This window comes from Venturia canescens, chromosome 1, assembly GCF_019457755.1.
Source record: "Venturia canescens isolate UGA chromosome 1, ASM1945775v1, whole genome shotgun sequence".
Taxonomy (NCBI): Eukaryota; Metazoa; Arthropoda; class Insecta; order Hymenoptera; family Ichneumonidae; genus Venturia; species Venturia canescens.
Genome location: NC_057421.1, coordinates 28,755,195 through 28,773,666, shown reverse-complemented (window position 1 = coordinate 28,773,666; position 18,472 = coordinate 28,755,195). Strand labels below are relative to the sequence as shown.

The window sequence follows — 18,472 nt, the reverse complement described above, 5'->3', positions numbered from 1 at the left end:
AGTCAATCTAATTGACGTCTGTGGTAATCTGATTGTGGGGATAATTGAATTTAATAGAACTAACAGTTGCACTTGAAAATACACGACAATATTTTTGGCTTTGTCGTCAATGAAGTATTGTACAATGATAATAAAATCAGTCTGAAATTACGCGTAGGGGGTAACAATCTCGAAATAAAAATAGAGAATACTGAATATCCTCAAAGCCTCGGGCAAGAAGCGCTGTGGCGATAGAAAAATAAAAGTATTGGAAACACATTTCGATACAACGCGTAAAATATTTCTTTTTCGTTCTTTTTCTATGATCAATCGCTCATGCTGCCAAGAATTTCGGATTCGCCAGCTGCTATGGAAAAAAACGAAAAAAAATACTGCGGAACCCGTCCATCGGGTGTTGATGGCTTTTTTTGTATAACTACGCTCTACGTATGTGAACAAAAAAAAAAAAAGAAAATCAGCCGAGTAGGCAATTTTTATTCAACTTTGTTTTTCCAATCCACCGGCTGGTGAAATTTTCCATGGCTGTTGGTCCGAGACTTTTCCTGCTGGAGGACGAGTCCCAGTTTTTGCGGATCCACTCACTGTTTATTTCGCGAGAAAAATAAATAGGTAGATGAACAAAAAAGAACAGAGTTTATCTCTCGAGGGAGCGAGACGCGATTTTCCGGAGTTTCGTGCATGAGTTTTCCTAATTGGCCGAAAGCGCATCTGGAAAAAGACCGCACGCTGTCCACGACGACATTGGGGAATGAAGACTGGACGTACAAAAAGAGGAAAAAGAGGATAAAATCGAGGTGGGCAAAAAAAAATAGCGTCGGAAAAGCAAATGCGAGCCACGCTTCCGCGTGTTATAACTGGAGAGGACGAGAGTTTCGTCGTTGGTAAAACCACAAGCAATAAAATTTAAGCTCCACTTGCGGTGCGAGCGGATGAGAAACAACCATAGCGCAGTCTCCAATGGGAGTCACGAAAACACACCGGGACGCGCGCATCCGTTTTCAGTAAACATTAGAAAATCGATTTTTCTTTCGGCATAAAATAATTGTTGAAATACACAGTCAACTCTCCTTGCTTCTGCCAGCAAGCGCATTGCCTTCAGTCGATACTTTCCATCCCCATATTTCAACATCTCCACTTGCCATCATTCCTACTCTTGAAATATTTATTCTCTCACTCGTTCCTCGTTGCCTCTCCCTCTCTTTCGGTTCGATGTTCACGCCCTGTCAGTGATGCTGAGCGTGTAGGGATGAAGGCGAAGTCAACCCAGAGGGATAGTTTTAGCCCTGTCAAGTTGACAGATGGGAGCGTCGGATGTAATTACGTCAATCCCTATATATTTCACCAAACCAATATCTCTAATACAAGACGAAAAGATAAAGCATCGAAAAGCCTCTAGAAAAGAAATCCTTGACTATTTTTTCCAGTTCAATTTTAACCCCTGACAAGCCCACTGGGTACAAAGTACCCACCCCAAAATTTTACTATGTTACATAGTTCTCTGTAGGTATTTAACAAAGGGCTTTCCCCCTCCACCGATATTCCATTGAGGCCTGTTGAGGCGTGTATCTATTTTACGCAGAATTTTTTGAGCTTTAATTTGAAAAAAAAAATTCTCTAACTTTATTAGGGACCAAGATATTTGAAAATGAATTGTGTTGATACCGTTTAGATGTGTGCTTGTCAGGGGTTAAGCAATCCAGATAAACTGCCAGCTTTTATGCACGGAAAATAGCATGGGCAGCTGGGAAAAAATATATATTCTTTTTCGATAAATAAACGAAGCTACTGCATCTATGTATTTAAAACGATGATACATATACGCTGATATCCGCGATATCGAAATCGCAGGCGAAAACTCGCAGTTTATCGCGTCATAAATTGTGACTTTTGGTAAATGGGTACGTATTGAATGCGCGCGAATAAACGATTGCATGCATCGATGTATAAAGATAAGGGCGATGGTCCAGTCGAAAATCAAGGTAATTGTGCAGTCCTGGGATTCCCTTACTTTCCATAGGATGGGGATAAAATGTTAGAATTACTAAAATGTTGAAAATAAATGAAGTAGAAACTTGAAGAATCGAAGGACGTTTACGTCGGAAATAGAATGTAACAATCGCCCATAGAAGGACGACTAAAATATCGTTTTTCCGAAAATTCGACTATCACTCTTTCGATTAATAAATTACTGCAATCAGCAATAGTGTGAATCTTGATATTCACAATTTCGAAAATCTAATAACGAAAGACTAAATATTACCGAGATTGAAATACTGAAACGACACCAAAAAGTCGAACGGCCAAAGTGGCGAAACGTTAGAAAGTCGACCGATCAAAATAAAGAAACGCAGCGGAGCTCAAAATACACGCGTCTCACTCACTCACTTACTCAGACTGGTTATCTCCAGTTCCCAACATCGCCATTTTGACTTTCGCCTTTTCGAGCTCTCGCTATACTGCATATCTAAGTTTTATGGGCTCGAAAAATTAGCTTTCGATTTTTTGCAACTCTATTTTCCGGTCTATCTATAAAACAACGACTCTCCATTTTGAATTCGAAAATATGAACTTTGACATTCGTATGGTCTGTTAAAATTGCATTCGAAATAAAAACTATCGAAATACACATTTTCGAGTAAATGCGAATTCAAAGAAGGAATATTCGGTTGAACACGTTATCCGCTGAATAGTCAATCGGAGATAAGAATTTCGAATTACTTATTTTTCTCCAATCTGACACTACAATTTCAAAAATTTCGAAATATCGACCGTTCTACAATTTTATTATCTAACACATTGACACTTTCCACACATATTTTTCATACATTCCGTTCCTCATTTTTTCACATTTTGAAAAACGCTTTTAACAGTACCTCACATTTTTTAGGTTCACAAATCGGTTTGCACGTATAATCGATCGATTGATCCGATCTTTGAATCGTTTCTCAATGAAATTCCTCCAGTACTGCTCCTGTGACGAATCACATACGCCACGGATTCATTGTTTTCGTGAGCAGTGACGTTCGGAACGGTGAACGTTAAAACAGTGATGCAATCTGCATATGATAGTATCGAGTAATTATGAAGCACCGTTCGACGAAGCAGCGTGTGTGCGTTCACACGAATATTTCGCCGTCTCTCTCGAATTCCGATGTGGGGAGGAGGGAGGATCCATTGAAACAATGCATATTCCTATACGTCAATATGCATTTGAAATCCTAAGAGAAATATCGTGCTCTCGCATTGACGGAGATTGACACGGTGGTCGCGGGTATTTCCCAGGCTGTGTGCTACTCGCGTGGGAAATATCTCGTGCACGTACGCAGAAATTCGTGGTTACTTGGACCCTTGGTGACTATTTAGAACTCCTTAATATTCCACGAGCGTGAATCGCAATCTGAAAATTGCTAGACGTCGGAAATCTGCGAGAGCATCGACTCTTTGGTGGCAATTCATCAACAAATTTATCGTTTTCAGCAGGTGTCTACGGCTCACATTGCGTCCGTGAACTTTTACCTCTTCTCGTGATTCGACTTTGGAATTGCGGTCGCGCGGAGTTGTTTCAGTCAAACGCTGCTATGCATCATGCCATGGCGATAGCATTGCGAATAACGGTATAATGCAATAGCGAATGAAACTCCAATGAAATGATTTATTGTTTCTATTCTGTATCTCTGTACAACTGACAAAGCTTATTCTGTCTTCCGGCCGTTTCCCGCGCATTCGGGGCACCAGACGGTTACAATCATGCAAAAATGACACCGCGCGGATTAAAGATGTCGCAGTTTGCAGCACGAGTGTTTTCGTCCGAGACAACAAAACGTTTGGAAACTAGAAGGCATGCACTGCGCGCTCAGGACTCCGGAAAGACGGGACACCGTAATAAATCTATTCAAGAAACTGAGTTCCCTCCACGAATTTACTTTTTCACTCTTTTTGTATACCGTTTTGATCTCTGTTTTTCTTGCTCTTTTGCTCTCTCATGAAAATGCTAGGAAAAACCGTAATTCGCAGTGAGAGGAATGATGCGAGGATTCAAAAACCAGTGACTGTGTGACTGACGACGTATCGCTGGAAAAAGTTACCGATTGCGAGAAACCGTATATAAAAGGTATCACGAGGCGAGCGAAAAGTATGAGTGATATTATTTTGTGCCATTTAAGGCCCTATTTACACTTGCAGCGGGCGGAAAAACGTGGTTTTATTGATTTTTTTTCGACAAGAAAATAAATGTTTATTGAAGAACTGTGAACGACATTCAGTAGTACATTTTTTCATGTGATCGCACAATTTTTTTCACCAAAAAATTTCTCAAAATAGTGCAACTCCAGCTGTACTCCAGTAGCACCTTTTTTTGAGCATCAGTTGCAGTGGACATGTTAACTAAAAAACTATTGATCCAATGTATACCAAATTTGTACCACTTATTTATTATAATAATAGTTTGGGCCTGGACGAAGGATTTTAAAAAATTTTGAATTGAAAAAAATAGCGACAGTTTTAATAAAAAATTCATTTTTTGAGGTGCTAAATTTTCGATTTTTTCGTTACAATTTTTTTTCCAACAAAATACGAAATCCTTTAACCAAGCTCTAGTTATTATTATAATAAATAAGTGATATAAATTTGGTATGGAGCGGATTAATAGTTTTTAGTAACCGTGTCCACCGCAAAGGTATATTTTTCAAAAAATATGATTCTGAGATAATCTGATGGCTACGAATCTAATGCTCCGATCTTTATGAAATTTCGTGAGAATATTCTTCAGGCATTGTACTCGAAGAATATATAATTTAAAAAATTTCGATTTTTCCGCCCATCACAAGGGTATATAAGGTCTTAACAGAAAAATGAATCGAAGGCAGGGTCCAATAAATTAGAGAAAACTGGTGATTTCAAATCTACTTGTAGTTTTACTACAATCCTCATCCCATTTTATCCTAAACCCATAACCCATTTCTATTGTAAAAACGCAATTTTCGTGTTAGAATTCACCTGCGACTGTCATCCCAGTTAGTCGCAGATTCGGATCTCTCAAAGATTCGAACTATTTAACTTGTGTCTAGAAATGTAACGTCGATATGATCTGACAAGTATTTGTACCGATTCTTCCAATTTTCGAGGCAGCCCCTAAGCCCCAGATTTCAGGATATTAATTAAACGAAACGATGGCCCAAATTCGCAGCAATTGTGAATTTTATTTTAGTCCGTACACTCTATTAATCCTGAGCAGATACGAGCGAAGAATAATCTTGCATCGTAAACGGCATGAGAGGTTTATTATACGTCTGCACATACGAAATATCTATATGCCGGAACTCACGCTAATGCAGCCATTCACGGGCATAGCTGTAAAGACCACACAAGTGAGAGCATGCCAAAACAAACGATCGAGGTTTCCGCATCGCCAATGGCTGTTACTTCTCGCAGGGCCCTTATGACTGTCTTACTTCAATTGACATTAGATTTTCTATCAATGTCATGATAAGCATAAGCCGTAATTAGTCATTCTTGAAAGTATTACACTTCCATTTAGTTCGAAAATGTTTGTACATCGTCATGCTTTTTTTTAATTCCCAGTACATCTGATTGGAAGGGAATCATTTTTTCAGGATGAGTTCGGACATTTCAGCGAGCATTTTAATTCTCAACGTGAGTCACTGCAACAGTTATATTTTCATTCTATATCCATATGACGAAGTACGCCATCGAATTTGAACCGATTTCATTGCAAGAAGTTAGTTAAAAATGTCAATTTTTCATGAAAACGTTACCAAAGGATGAATTAAGAGATAGGAAATTTGATACAAAAAGATATACATGATAAAAGTGTGCTGTATTTCACACGGTTTTCATCAATGTTTTATCATTTTGCTTGAAATTGATATACATTGTTTTTCTGTCACGGGGAAAAATATCATTGAAGTTATCTATGGCTGGCGCCATGGAATTTTTTTTCTTCTTTTATTTCTCTCTTTTTCAATCAATTTTTGTTTCCCTTTTGCTCTTTTTGTTTACGCAGGCTCCTCGTCTATATTTATTGCGGCACTTCATCACCCGGTGACAGGAAAAATACGCGCTTGCTGTTACAGTACCGAGAATACACAGATGACTCGATTCTACGGACGATATATTCTTAATCAGTTACGCCACACCTACGGTTTATCGTCGCGATTATCAATTAGAGATCCTTACTAACATTATTATTGTTGTTATTTTAGTTGTTAGAATTATCATCATTTCTATTACAGTAGCTGCTGCTGGGGCGCGGACATTAATAGCATCGCATATACGCACCGAGACTAGACGAAGAGTTGGGAAAAAGGAAAACATAAAACTTTCGCACTGCGTACTTGGAGCCGTTTACCCGAGGGGCGCGATCATCTTTCTTTGCGCCATTCGTACTCTCGTAACGCACCGTTAATAACGGCAATTTTCCGATCATCGTTTCAAAAGGCCGTATGCATAGTCACACTTTATGAATTATCTTTATTGAGCACTCGCAAGCGAATGTTCATATTTGCACTATTTCGGGGTCAGCTCTGGCAGTGCGGTCCGTAATTGACACTTCATACCTTTTATGAATAGGGCCATAGTGTAAAAACTTTGTACAATTGAAAAATTATGTTCAATCTACAAAGTGGAAATTTAGCTTTTGGTATTGCGTAGCAACAAAGAAATTCTTACCGACTTTATAAATATTTGGAGCTGCTTGTAGTATACTTGTGTGAGCATACGACTGCAGATGACGTACAAAAAGAGCGATGGATCAAGAAAAAATTATCGTGCAATAAAATTTTTATGTAGGGGAGACCGAGGCTAGTTGACCAACGGGGCAAGTTGACTAATAAACAATAACATCCGTACTGCGGAATTTAAACATTTACCCCCCGGTTGATATACTTATTCGTTGTAACCTCTTTCTCAATCAAGTGTTCCAACGCGTCGGAACGACACGCCTCAAATGTTTTTCCAATTATTAGAATAATCATTTACACGAATATTCATATATTGAACTATAATTGTGCATAGTATTTTTCTCAATTGTCGCTATAATTTGCTGGTAGAACATTTTGTTCCTAAAACAAGCAGTGTGGGGTAAGTAGGCCAACAGTGGTATGGGGTTGGCTAACACATCAGTTGGCTTATCTATCTCTTGCAGTCTCGATTTTTTTTTTCTAATTATTGCAATAAGTCTCTACATGAAAGATCACATATTTAATTATAATTTTGCAGAGTTTTTTTTTCAATTATCGCTATAATTTGCTGGTAGAACGTTTTGTTGCTAAAAAAAAACAGTGTGGGGTAAGTAGAACAGTGGTATGGGATTGGTTGTGTGTCGACGTACATGGATGCTCTAAATGGGCTTACTCAAGGTGTGCCAGTAAAAACATAATATTCTATGTGTGTAGAAACTGTAATTCTGATTTTGATGACGAGGATGAGGCTCAAATATTCCTTTTTCTCACACTTATGGACAAAATTTATCCTAACATTCACTTATGTCAAAATTTTGTGTTCATTGTTCGAATCATTAAATAAATAATATTGATAAGCATCCATTTTTACTAATTTCACTAACACGTAGTTGGTTGTCGGGTAAAAATAGTACAATAGATAACTTGCTTCAATGCTTGTGTCGACTTGCTCCGACCGTAGGGTCGGTTGACACAAAAAGGTTCGTCAAAAAATAAAATTAAAAAACTTTAAATTTAAAAATTCAAATTTTTATCTGATATAGAGGAAGGTCGCATATCTATTCTAAACAGCTATTAGGTTTTTGAAATCGTCTTTAGTTCCTTGATTACAAGCAACAGTCTGAAAAGTTAGCCAACCGCAGCCTCGGTCTTTCCTATGTTGAAATTTATGTGTTGAAAAAATCCTGGTCATTTTGAATGTTCGGTTAATCTCCGATGTTTCAACACAAAGAATTCAAATGAAAGTTTGCAGTATGAGTTGATGGTTCATAACCACGAGTAGGAACATTATTCGGTTTAATTGAATCGACTGTCACTTTGATGTAGCGAATACATATTCATCGCCACAGTAAATTAAATCAAAGCGTCCGAAATTCAGATTGCCGTTTTCATTGAGGTTAATTGATTTGAATTCGTTGAAAGAAACAAAGGGAAAAATATATAGACAAAGGAATGTATGTGTGCAGCAGGAACAAAGCTATACTCACATGTGGGTCTCGTCCTGTTTGGCCTGGTCAACGGTATCCATGGCCTCTGTGGTGGATGATTCGCTGTTACTGCAACCAAAAGCAAATAGGGGTGATTATATACGGTGAATTGATGATAGTGGGTATTTTCACTTTTCGAGGTTTTTTCATTGCGTTCAAAGAGCTACTTGTCGCGTTTGAACGTCGATAATATTTCGTAACTTGCTTTGAACGCAAATAATTTACGTTTATTAAACGAGTTATTAAAATTCTAATTAAATTCAATTTTCAAACAACTTGCAATAGATTGATAAAGAGTTGATTAGGATTTGAGTAAAAACGTGTGTTCGTCTATTTAATCCGATTGACGAATATCGAATATTTTGAATAAATAAATAAGCTGAAATAAAAAATAACAGCTCGATACGTAGTGTGTAAACGAATATGCTCCATCATTTATCAAACACTGTTTTTTTTTTTTTTTTTTTTTCAAAAAGTGAGTATCACGTTTCATCTCGGCTTCTCAATATTTCGAGGAATATAATTGTGAATCAGCACGATACAGTCAAGCCATTGAATCACTTGAATGGGGCCAGAAGGGCGTCAGGCGTTTTTATTTCGCCTGAAAAGGCCAAGCGCAGAGCTGAGTTTCGAGCTGGTGAACTAGTTGCGAACAGGGTGGCAAAATTTTCGATGGAAAAAAGTAATGCATTAATCATTACTTTTCTTTCGATTCATTATTCAGTAATGCATTAATCATCACTTTTCTCTCAATACATTATCCTCGACCATTAAAGTTGAATTTTCAATGGAAATTTATTCTGGTAAGCGTTGAATGTGAATAATTAAACTTTGATGGAAACAATTACCATGAAAAAAATATCAACAGACGTGAAAAATACGTTAAGTAAAAATGACCCTTGAATCGAAATATCAGAATCGATCGGAAGGATTCACTGGGTCCGAACACCCCAATAGAAGCAGTAATTGAAGGGTATTTGGTTCCTAGTGCTCGTACCGATTTTCACTCTAGCCGAAAACAGCTAATCAAATGGTAGAGACCTATCATTGGGGCGTTTTGAACCAAACCACTACCGCTATTAATAACCGGATAGCCCTAGCAGTTACGAGTGGATTAGTTCAAGAGCGAAATTGTTTTGCTATAAATGGCTCGGTTGTTTGTTACCACAAATAAAATTAAAGTAGTTCGGTCGTTCCATAAAGTACGGTGAAGCTCCACTTTTTTTGCGGTAAATGATAGTTTAAGGTCCCCTGATGACGATAAGCACAGTTCCGGGGCCTCTTACGGGGCAAAATTTTCAATTATTTCATTTACAATATTGAGTTTTTAACACGATACCCTAAGGAAGAATTCACAATAATATTAATTGTAAAAAAATTGTACGGTGTTGGAGCTTCGGAAAAGTTATATCGTGAAGAAAATTTATCACAGATTCCGTTTCTTAAAAAAAAACATTACCTTACGGGGCTTTTAAGAAAGAAAAGATGAAAAAACTTTAGTTTTTCACGTGTCGAAAGCGGATGTCTGCTTTACGTTGGACTGCTGGTAACGGCTGATTGAACTTTGGGCAAAGTCGAGAATCGTGGGAATTTCGCCAAATTTATTTTTGAAAAAACTTAAACTTTTTATCGCACAGTAACAATGTTCCCTAGGTTATGTGTATTTAAAGTGTCAGACTCAATCATTAACTAGTCAAGTTGAAGTATAAATTTGATCTTTTATGATATTTTTAAAGCATTTTATTACGTTCTTATGATAAAAATATTCTCAATGTAAGTGTTTATTAATTTTTTATAAAAATAATAAACACGATATTTCAAATTACCGTTTCGGTCTTCTAGCTAATTGACCACCCAACAATGATGACCTAAGACCGTGGAACCTCCGGAAAAAAAAACATCAAAAGATTTTACGAATGATTTTTCACAAAGAAACTTTTCCATTCAATAGCCTTTTTTAATGACTCTCCTCGTAGGGTTTTCGTTATCGTTCTCGAGTTTTTTTGGCCCCTTCAATACGAGGGAGTGTCAATGCTTCCAACTGAAAAGAAGAGGTTCCCTCATTCTAGTTTTATAATCGCGACGCCATCATGACAATTCTCCCGACGTGTTACGGCGGGGCGAATCTGCTCCGAAAGTATCGCTCTCGCTGGGCACTGATGCTCGTTAATTTCGTAAGCGAAATTGATGATGATGATGAAGCCCTTTCTCGTAGTCGCTTATCCTGATGGCGATCTTCTCGCTCTTTACCGTTTGACCGACTCGCTCGTCCCACAGGAGGGTTCTCAAGTGATCAAACTAATTTAATAATGACTCTGTATAGCATACGCTTTCGTGCGGTTCCTTTTCGCATATTTTGTTCCCGATTTCCTCAACCCATCGTGAATCTTGCATTGTGGCACCAATTTTCAAAGCATATTCAAAAATAATACGATCCCCGTTCGTATACGTGACGCGAGCTTCCATTACGTGCGGAAAAAATATCGCAAAGTGTGTTTGTTACGAGCGTTTATTACGAATTACGAGCCCAAGTTTAAACGTGCGATATTCGCGTGCAGTGTTTATTCGGGACTTTCTGATCATTCAAGAATTAAGGAGATAATAGCGTTTTAAATATTCACCATCTACTTTTCTTATCGGAGGAATCCCTCTCCAGTATTTCTTCTCAGACCGTAATAAAGCAGACGAAACGACGAACGCCTGGACTACTTACATATAACGCGCACGCGGAAAAGAGCAATGACTAATTCACGAATATATGTCGATTAAAAATGTAGGTGAGGCAGAGGCCAAAGGAAATTGACCCGGAGTTTTGTGCCTCGAGAAATCGTAACGGCAGATCGTATAAGATCCTTTCGCTGCGCGAATTAACCATTTCGATGAAAAACTTATTCGAATAAACGAAGGAATTTGCGCTCGGACGTGCAATTAAAGAATCATCTTTAGAAATTTTATTCTCTATTTTATTAATTAAATTTTAGGAAGCGAAGTGTAATTCTTGGTTGCCTTTCAATACGCAATAAAATGTGGTGAATTGAATTTTTGTTTAATTTTTAAAATTACTAGAGATTTCCTTAGAATATTATCGTCCGTATTCGCGAGTGTGTAAGCTAATCATGAGCGAGGAAATACGGCACGAGAGGGAAAAGAGGATACAGGAGAGGAAAGCACGTAGGTCTACGAAAGGGAGTGAATGCGGTGAGAAAGAGCGGAGCCAGCAACAACTTCTTGGAAGTCACGTTAACGTCTTCGAAGTCTGAGACGTATAACTCACGAGGCCAGACGTAAATGAGGGTACATTAAAGCTCGGGTGTAGGTCGAGTGTACGAGAGGGGTTGGAACAGGGATGGCGAGGTTCACAGAACGTACGACTACGAGTCGAGAGAAGAGATTGAGGAGGGGTGAAGGTATAATCAGAATTAACAATTCAGAGTCTCTCGGTTATGGAGGCGAGACGAGAGCTCGTGGTTGCTGGCATGTTAAAATACATGAATATACAAAGACTCACCATTTCCACAACACATGTACGACGTATGTATATTTATATATTGAATATTCAGAGTCAGAAGGGCGCGTCCTATGATAATTGATAAGTACAGGCGCTGCGGTTAAGTCGCTTTTTAATTTTAATATACATAAGGTTATTCTTTAAAAAAATAACAGAGAATGAATGCCAACAATATTTATTACTTCAATTAGAGCGTTTAATATGCAAAGTATACCAATCCAAAAGGTGGAATTTAAGGACATTAATTAACAAATAAAATGGTTTTAATGTTGGAGACCATCTGCGAGAGGTGAAAAATTGCCTGGTAAACTAAATCGTCTCGTGTTTTGAAGAAGACGCTGAAGTTTGCAACGTTGGAGTGCGATGAAACGATTTCCAAAACCCTCCAATAATTCCAGTAATTCTTCAATTTCGTTCCCTGTCGAATTTGCAATTCGGAGTGTTTCAACCTGCACGGATACTTCGCGGAATAGGAAATTTGTTAATTACAAATGTTTTTTTTCGTTCACTTCGTTAGACTCGAACGTTGCAAACTTCAGCGTCGCTCTCGAAGCCGGTTTAATGGAGCACTTACACGCTTTTTCCAAAACACTTTTTCGAAAAAAACGAAGCAATATGGCAGAGCTTTCACTCAATTGGCTCGGCTTTTTTCGACATACCACTGAACTGCACCTTCTTTCAGAGGGATGACAAAAAGTTTTGTACGTTTTTACTGTCGTTTTTTCATAACCAAATTTCATCGAAAAAGTCCCTTTGTTTTTGGGCTGTTGAAGTGAGAACAGCACTTTGAACATTTTTACTAGTTTCTTCTTTTCGCGTTGGTAATCGTGATTTTTTTGCTCTGCTCTTGAATCATCGGTGTGTCTGGAAATTGGTAAATTACTTTGAAAAAATAGACTCCCCCACGGTTTTTCGTAACTATACAATGAAGTCTCAAATTTAGTTCCATTTTATTTGAGTTTCAAACATATGCTGTACTAAAGAATTCGTCCGATTTTTCTTCGACTTTGCTCATTCCATTCGAATTACTGGAATTTTAAGACCCATTAAAATAAATCGATGAGAATGCATTCGAGAAAAAAGACCAAAAATACGATCAAGGTGACTAATTACATGAAATGGGAATGTGAAATATCACGTCCTGACATTTACTGGTGAACCATTCCCTTGCTCTCACTCTCTTCCTCTATTTTCTCTTCTTTTTATGTATCCGGAAAGCTACAAACTCGCACTCAACAATTTCCTGTCCATTATGATCTCGACTGGACGAAGTTTGGCTTTATCGTATTTGTATACGTACATAAGTATACTCGGAAGAGAGCCCAAGGTGTTTCAAGCTGAGAGACGCCTACACGAGAAAACTCTGCTACATACGTTACAATTCTCGACTCGTAATTTGTTCGCTCTCGACACGTGCTCTGCGGCAAGCAGTTTGTGTCTTTGCCCTCAAAGATATGTATCATTTCGTGTACGAAGTCTCCGAGTGCTCGAGACGTGAAGCGACACTGTATACTTTATTAATTCCGACAACTGTAGCACTAAAGCGAGGAGGAATTATGACTTTTTGAATTAATCGTTGACGCACAAATCGAATGTCTCAGATAGGAAAGTTATCTTATGAAAATACAGGAACAAACATCATTTACAAAATTAGATAATGGATGTAGTTTCGCACCGCATAAAATGCTAAAAATATTGTTACTAATTATCGTCGTGAGCACATTCGATATATTGAATTATAATTCTATAAATGATGCTTGTTTCTGCGACTCATGAGATGAATTTCTTGCGTGACATTTCATTGGTATTATAACTATTCTTCTATTCGAGTTTGTATTACAATGAACGCTCGAATGTCATTCATTTTGCAATATGAATTGGTGGGAGCAGATTCTCTTTGGTTTTACTTATTTCGTTTAAGTTATTTTGTTTTCTTTTATTTATATTGAGAAAATTGATGAAACTTGCAAGGTTCTTCGGGAATTTTTTGTTTTTTTTTTTTTATGTTTTTACTTTTTAACGGAAGTTAACGACGAAAACCAATCTAGCAACGAGGAAGAGAAGAAAGACCCTTTTACCTCCCAGGTCCCCTTAATATTCAAAGTAACGCCGGTCGAGGGAAAGTTTTTTGAGCCCAAGAAAGATCAGAGAGTTCATGGCCCCGAGCCGAACACGAACGGAAGCGAGAGGGGAAAGTATACGTAAAGAGAAATAACGTGAAAGGGTGCCAGAAGCGAATATTGAGCCATGATTAACCCTTTACCGTGTCGTGTGCGAGAAAAATTTTGCACATTTACCGAGAGTACGAGAGTTTTTCTTTCGAATGTTTTTTTTTTTCGTTTTTTTATTTTGAAAATCGATCGATTTTTTGAGAAAGCTCAAAATATTCTTTCAGATATTCATTTTGCGCAATACTTTTTTCAAACGAGTGATCCAGCCGAAAATTCTAAAAACTCAAATACAAATGACCAGCATTTTTCGGAACTCGTCAGTTTTTTCAAATCAAAGTATCAACGAGAAAAAATCGAGAAAAATAGTTGTCAACTTAATGCGTGAACGTTTTTTTCTTACTTAACCCTCTCAGACCGAGCCCTACTTCACGTTAAAGGAAAATTATTCCTTTCATTATTTGATCTCAAAATATTTTCTAGTTTTCGAATTCATTGTGAAATTTTAGTTTTGTTTTTTGGGAAATATGAATTTTTCGTATGTTGGGTATACCACGTACTTGGGGCTTAAAATCAGAAAAATTTACGAATGAATCTAGCACCTAACACCTTAAATACATCACACTAGGTTCCCTTTAAACAGAGTTTGGAGTATGAAAAACAAATGTGCACTCACTTTTCTTTTGCGATAACTAAAGCACGTTTTCGCACAGCGCCAACTCAACACGAAACGCCGGCTTCATATCCATATTTCGATAGATTTAAGGAGTTTCGGTACAGAAGTCAAAATATTAAGAAATTGATCAAATTTGGTGATAATGTTCTTCAACATCAAGTGCGAAAACACAAATTTTTTCAAAATTTTCTTCTACTTAGTTATCGAGTAATTACGCATTAAAGCAGATTTCTTATGCCCGGAATGTATACCTATATATATGGAAACGCTATGCTTATACACGTAAACTTTAGTGATCAATTACTCGATAACTGTGTAGAAGAAAAATCTTAAAAAATTTGTATTGTCAAATTTGGCACTAAAGAATATGTTCACCGAATTTTATAAAATTCTAAACTTTTTGAAATTTTTTATGTTTTTAGCATGGTTTAGCATGGCAACATTGTATCGCCTGTACCGAAACTCCTTAAGCAGTTTATCTCTTGGTTTAGAAGTCTCTATGGTGCAATATAACCTTGCTTGATGGAACCAGGCAGTTAGAACTTCGACCTTACTGACCGATGCAGTTTTGTGGGGCCTGGAAGCGCGTGTTGCGTAGAAGCAACACACGCTCCGAGAGGGTGAAGCTTCGTTCGAAAAAAATATTGATTTCAATCGTACACACTGTAGATTATCGATGATGCGCATGGTTCGAAGAGAAACATCATCGCGTACAATGCCACCATTTACACTCATTAGCAATGACGACAAAAGTTTTTAAGCTGCAGTGATATTCGAGTTAAAAAAATTCAGTTATGAGATCGATTGTTTATTGTTGAAATGCGGCGATTGGATTCGCTATTACAAGTATGTCTGACTCTGCAGAATTTAAGTGACACGTCTCAGCCACCGAGATATAATCTTGCTGATCGCATAGTTTTAATTACGAGAGAGGATACGCGAAGCTCTGCGCCTCGATGGTGGTCCGCCGCTTCTGTTAATGTATATACGACGGTAGCGGATAAAGCATATTATAATATCTACGTGGACGTTACGACGAGAGATAGAGTGCGAGAAACAGCGGAGAACGAGATGTTGGAGAGCGACTGGGTTACATCCTTTTTCAGGCAGAGGCAGCGTTCATTAAGCTAGTTCATTACACGAAAGCCTTCTCACTCTTCTCTCCTTCAAAGACTGCTCGCTCATTACTTTATTAATTATTGAGCGCTCGCGAGTAAGGCAAGCTTCGCATCGTCTCGAAGCTGACCGTGCTTACAAGAAGCGGGCATGCCTTTTAACCCTTCTCGGGTTCTCATTAATGGAGCATTTTTCATTATCAAGATTTATGGGAATATATTTTTATTGGACTATTTCGCTTGTTGATTATGGGGCTGTTAGAGATTCAACTATTCTGCAGTAACGCGATGCAGGAATGAAGACAGAGAGGTATCGTTTCCTCAGAAGTGTTGGAGAAATGCGCGTGAATCGGCGTAAGGTCACAAAAGATAAAACTAAAGGGGTCAAACAGAAAAAACTATAATCCTACGCTCTTTCAAGCTCTGTGCCCGATCAACATTTTTTTTAAAGCAAATTCATTTCTTCTGCATCTGTCCAAAATCAAAGTAACGGTGGCTCAAAGTATTTCTCGTTTTCCCATCTACACCTTCGGTCCTATCAAGTGTATCTGGCGCATCAACGAAACTTCATTTCAAACCCGTAGAGGTTGAAAGCTTAGATGAACGAGACTCTGCAAAGCTAAGAGTTTGCACACCGTCATTTTTTCTAAGATGAAGGGTCGGTAGACTTGTACACGAGAGCACTAATCGACATCTCCGAATCCGAAATCCTGTTTCAACAAAATCATTTTCGAAGGTCACGATGAAATTGTACGAAATATGTGTCCACATGATCGACTGAATCTCGATCGAGTGTCCAGTCGGTCAACAGCATTTTCATATCAGTCAAAAATTTTTCTTGTCTCCTAATATTATTACGATAAAATGATTAAGTAAAGTGTGGACGAAACTCCACAGGTGCGGAGGGTGCTTCGATCTGGTTCCACATACATTTATGTGTGCGAGTGTTAACGACATTTTATGATACCGAATCGTGACTTCCGTTCGCACATTGAATACCGTTCCTCTGCTTCGAAGAAGCTCGTTAATCATAACGATAGCGACGTACTACATGTGGTCTGTAGATATCTGTGCAGATATACAGAATCGTGTACTAGAGTTATGGAGCCACGTAGACTTAAATATATAGCAAATGTGGACGAAAGCTTTCGCGATAAGGAAATAAAGAAAACGGCACTTCGTATTCTTCGAATAGTGCAGGACAATATGTGCTCAGCAAACTGGAATCAATGCTTTATCGAGTAAATTGTGAATAAATTATCGTTTCACGTTGACAAGTCTTTACCGTTCGATCAACCGTTCCATATTGGAATACGAGCACGTTCACCACATTGAAGGTTTTCGAACGTGTGTCACATGTACCAAAGTGCTCCGGTAATTCTCAACGCGATTTTGCATTATTACCACGCGTACGATTCATGGGTGAACGCGGAAGCAACAACGGAGGCCGAAGCAAATCGAGGTGTGTAAAAAATTCGCTGACATTTATTGTGAAAATTTTTGTTTATTCCAGCTCATGAATCATACACTGCATAGGGAGCTTCAATGTTGAATATCGAGACGAGAGTCTGACGATAAACTCCATAGACTTCGCAGAAAGTTAACGTTTGCTTTTGAACCATGTCTAATGAAAATCTTATTTCTGGTTTCTGATTAACACGTCGCAGCTAATACGGAAAATTAATATGATGAAAAACAAAAAGAGTTTAAACTACTAGATCAACTGGTTTTTTTAATTTTTATGATGATAGGAATAAAAAAAATAGATTTTTTTTTGATAATATGCTTTGTTTGTGTGTCCGGAAGCAGGTGGGTAGGCGATTTATTACGGTATAGAACACGGATTATGAGGTATACGAAAAAATATATTCAGCTACCACAATATTTGAACGATAATAATGAAGGAAATCCGAAAAATCGTCATACTCGGGTATTAAGAGTGTGCTTGGCTGGGTAAGCTTTCAATTTTAATTGGATTTACTTTAATTTCATTTAATTATATCGTATCGAGCTATAAACAATTGTGTTTCCGTTTGGCATATTCCTTTATAATAATCACGGGCAGAGGCTTTTTGATGCTATATTACAAGATAATCTGTTTTTTTTTTATTAAAATTAAAATAAATTGACTAGTTTGATGGTTTGGTGGTGATGAAGAAATCTTTTTATGATTTTTTTATTATTTTGCATGTGCTGAGTTTCATAAACGTGTTATAAGGATTGATGAAGATTTTTTGACGAGTAATACTTTCTATCAGTGCCAAATACTTTTCGTCAATATCAAAACGTCAACTGATAATGCATGAGCCATCACAAAATGTTGTGATGGCTCGAATCGCTAAATAGATCGAATGAACTGATTCTCCATTTTAAGACCCAGCAACTGGATGATAATTAACTGATGTCATTGTAATGTCATTTCTATTAATATTCGCTGCTAAATGAAAAACTTTAATTGTACAGTTCGTTCAATAGTGTAGATTATTAAATGTATGGGTACAATCTCTTTAGTAAAATTATGATATTTATCTACGCTTTAAGCTCTTCATTACAGTGAATTCTGATAAGACGAAAGTTTTAACCTCAAGATCGTTGGGGACACTCCTGAATATAGATCCACGCTCTTCAGACTTGTTTGAGCTTTCTTCGTTTGCATCAGTCATAAAATCAAGAGGGAGGAAGGAATAAAGGGAACGAGAAAGAGAGAGAGAGAGAGAGCGGGAGTGGGAGTGAGGGTAGGGGACGTTAATGGGAAAGATGGAGTTCTTGAGAAATCCTCTTTCGACAATAATCGAATAGTTTATCGTGAAGTTTTCTTAG

The 18,472-nt window shown here is 37.7% G+C and overlaps 1 protein-coding gene across 2 annotated transcripts in view; it reads right to left on the bottom strand.

Moving 5' to 3' along the window:
• Positions 1-18,472, bottom strand: part of twin (CCR4-NOT transcription complex subunit 6-like twin) — a 458,979-nt gene that overhangs the window by 33,247 nt on the left and 407,260 nt on the right. For both annotated transcript variants that reach the window (XM_043433500.1, XM_043433501.1), the window contains exon 4: positions 8,186-8,254. In XM_043433500.1, the coding sequence (XP_043289435.1) occupies positions 8,186-8,254 (69 nt within the window). The remainder of the gene's footprint in view (positions 1-8,185; positions 8,255-18,472) is intronic.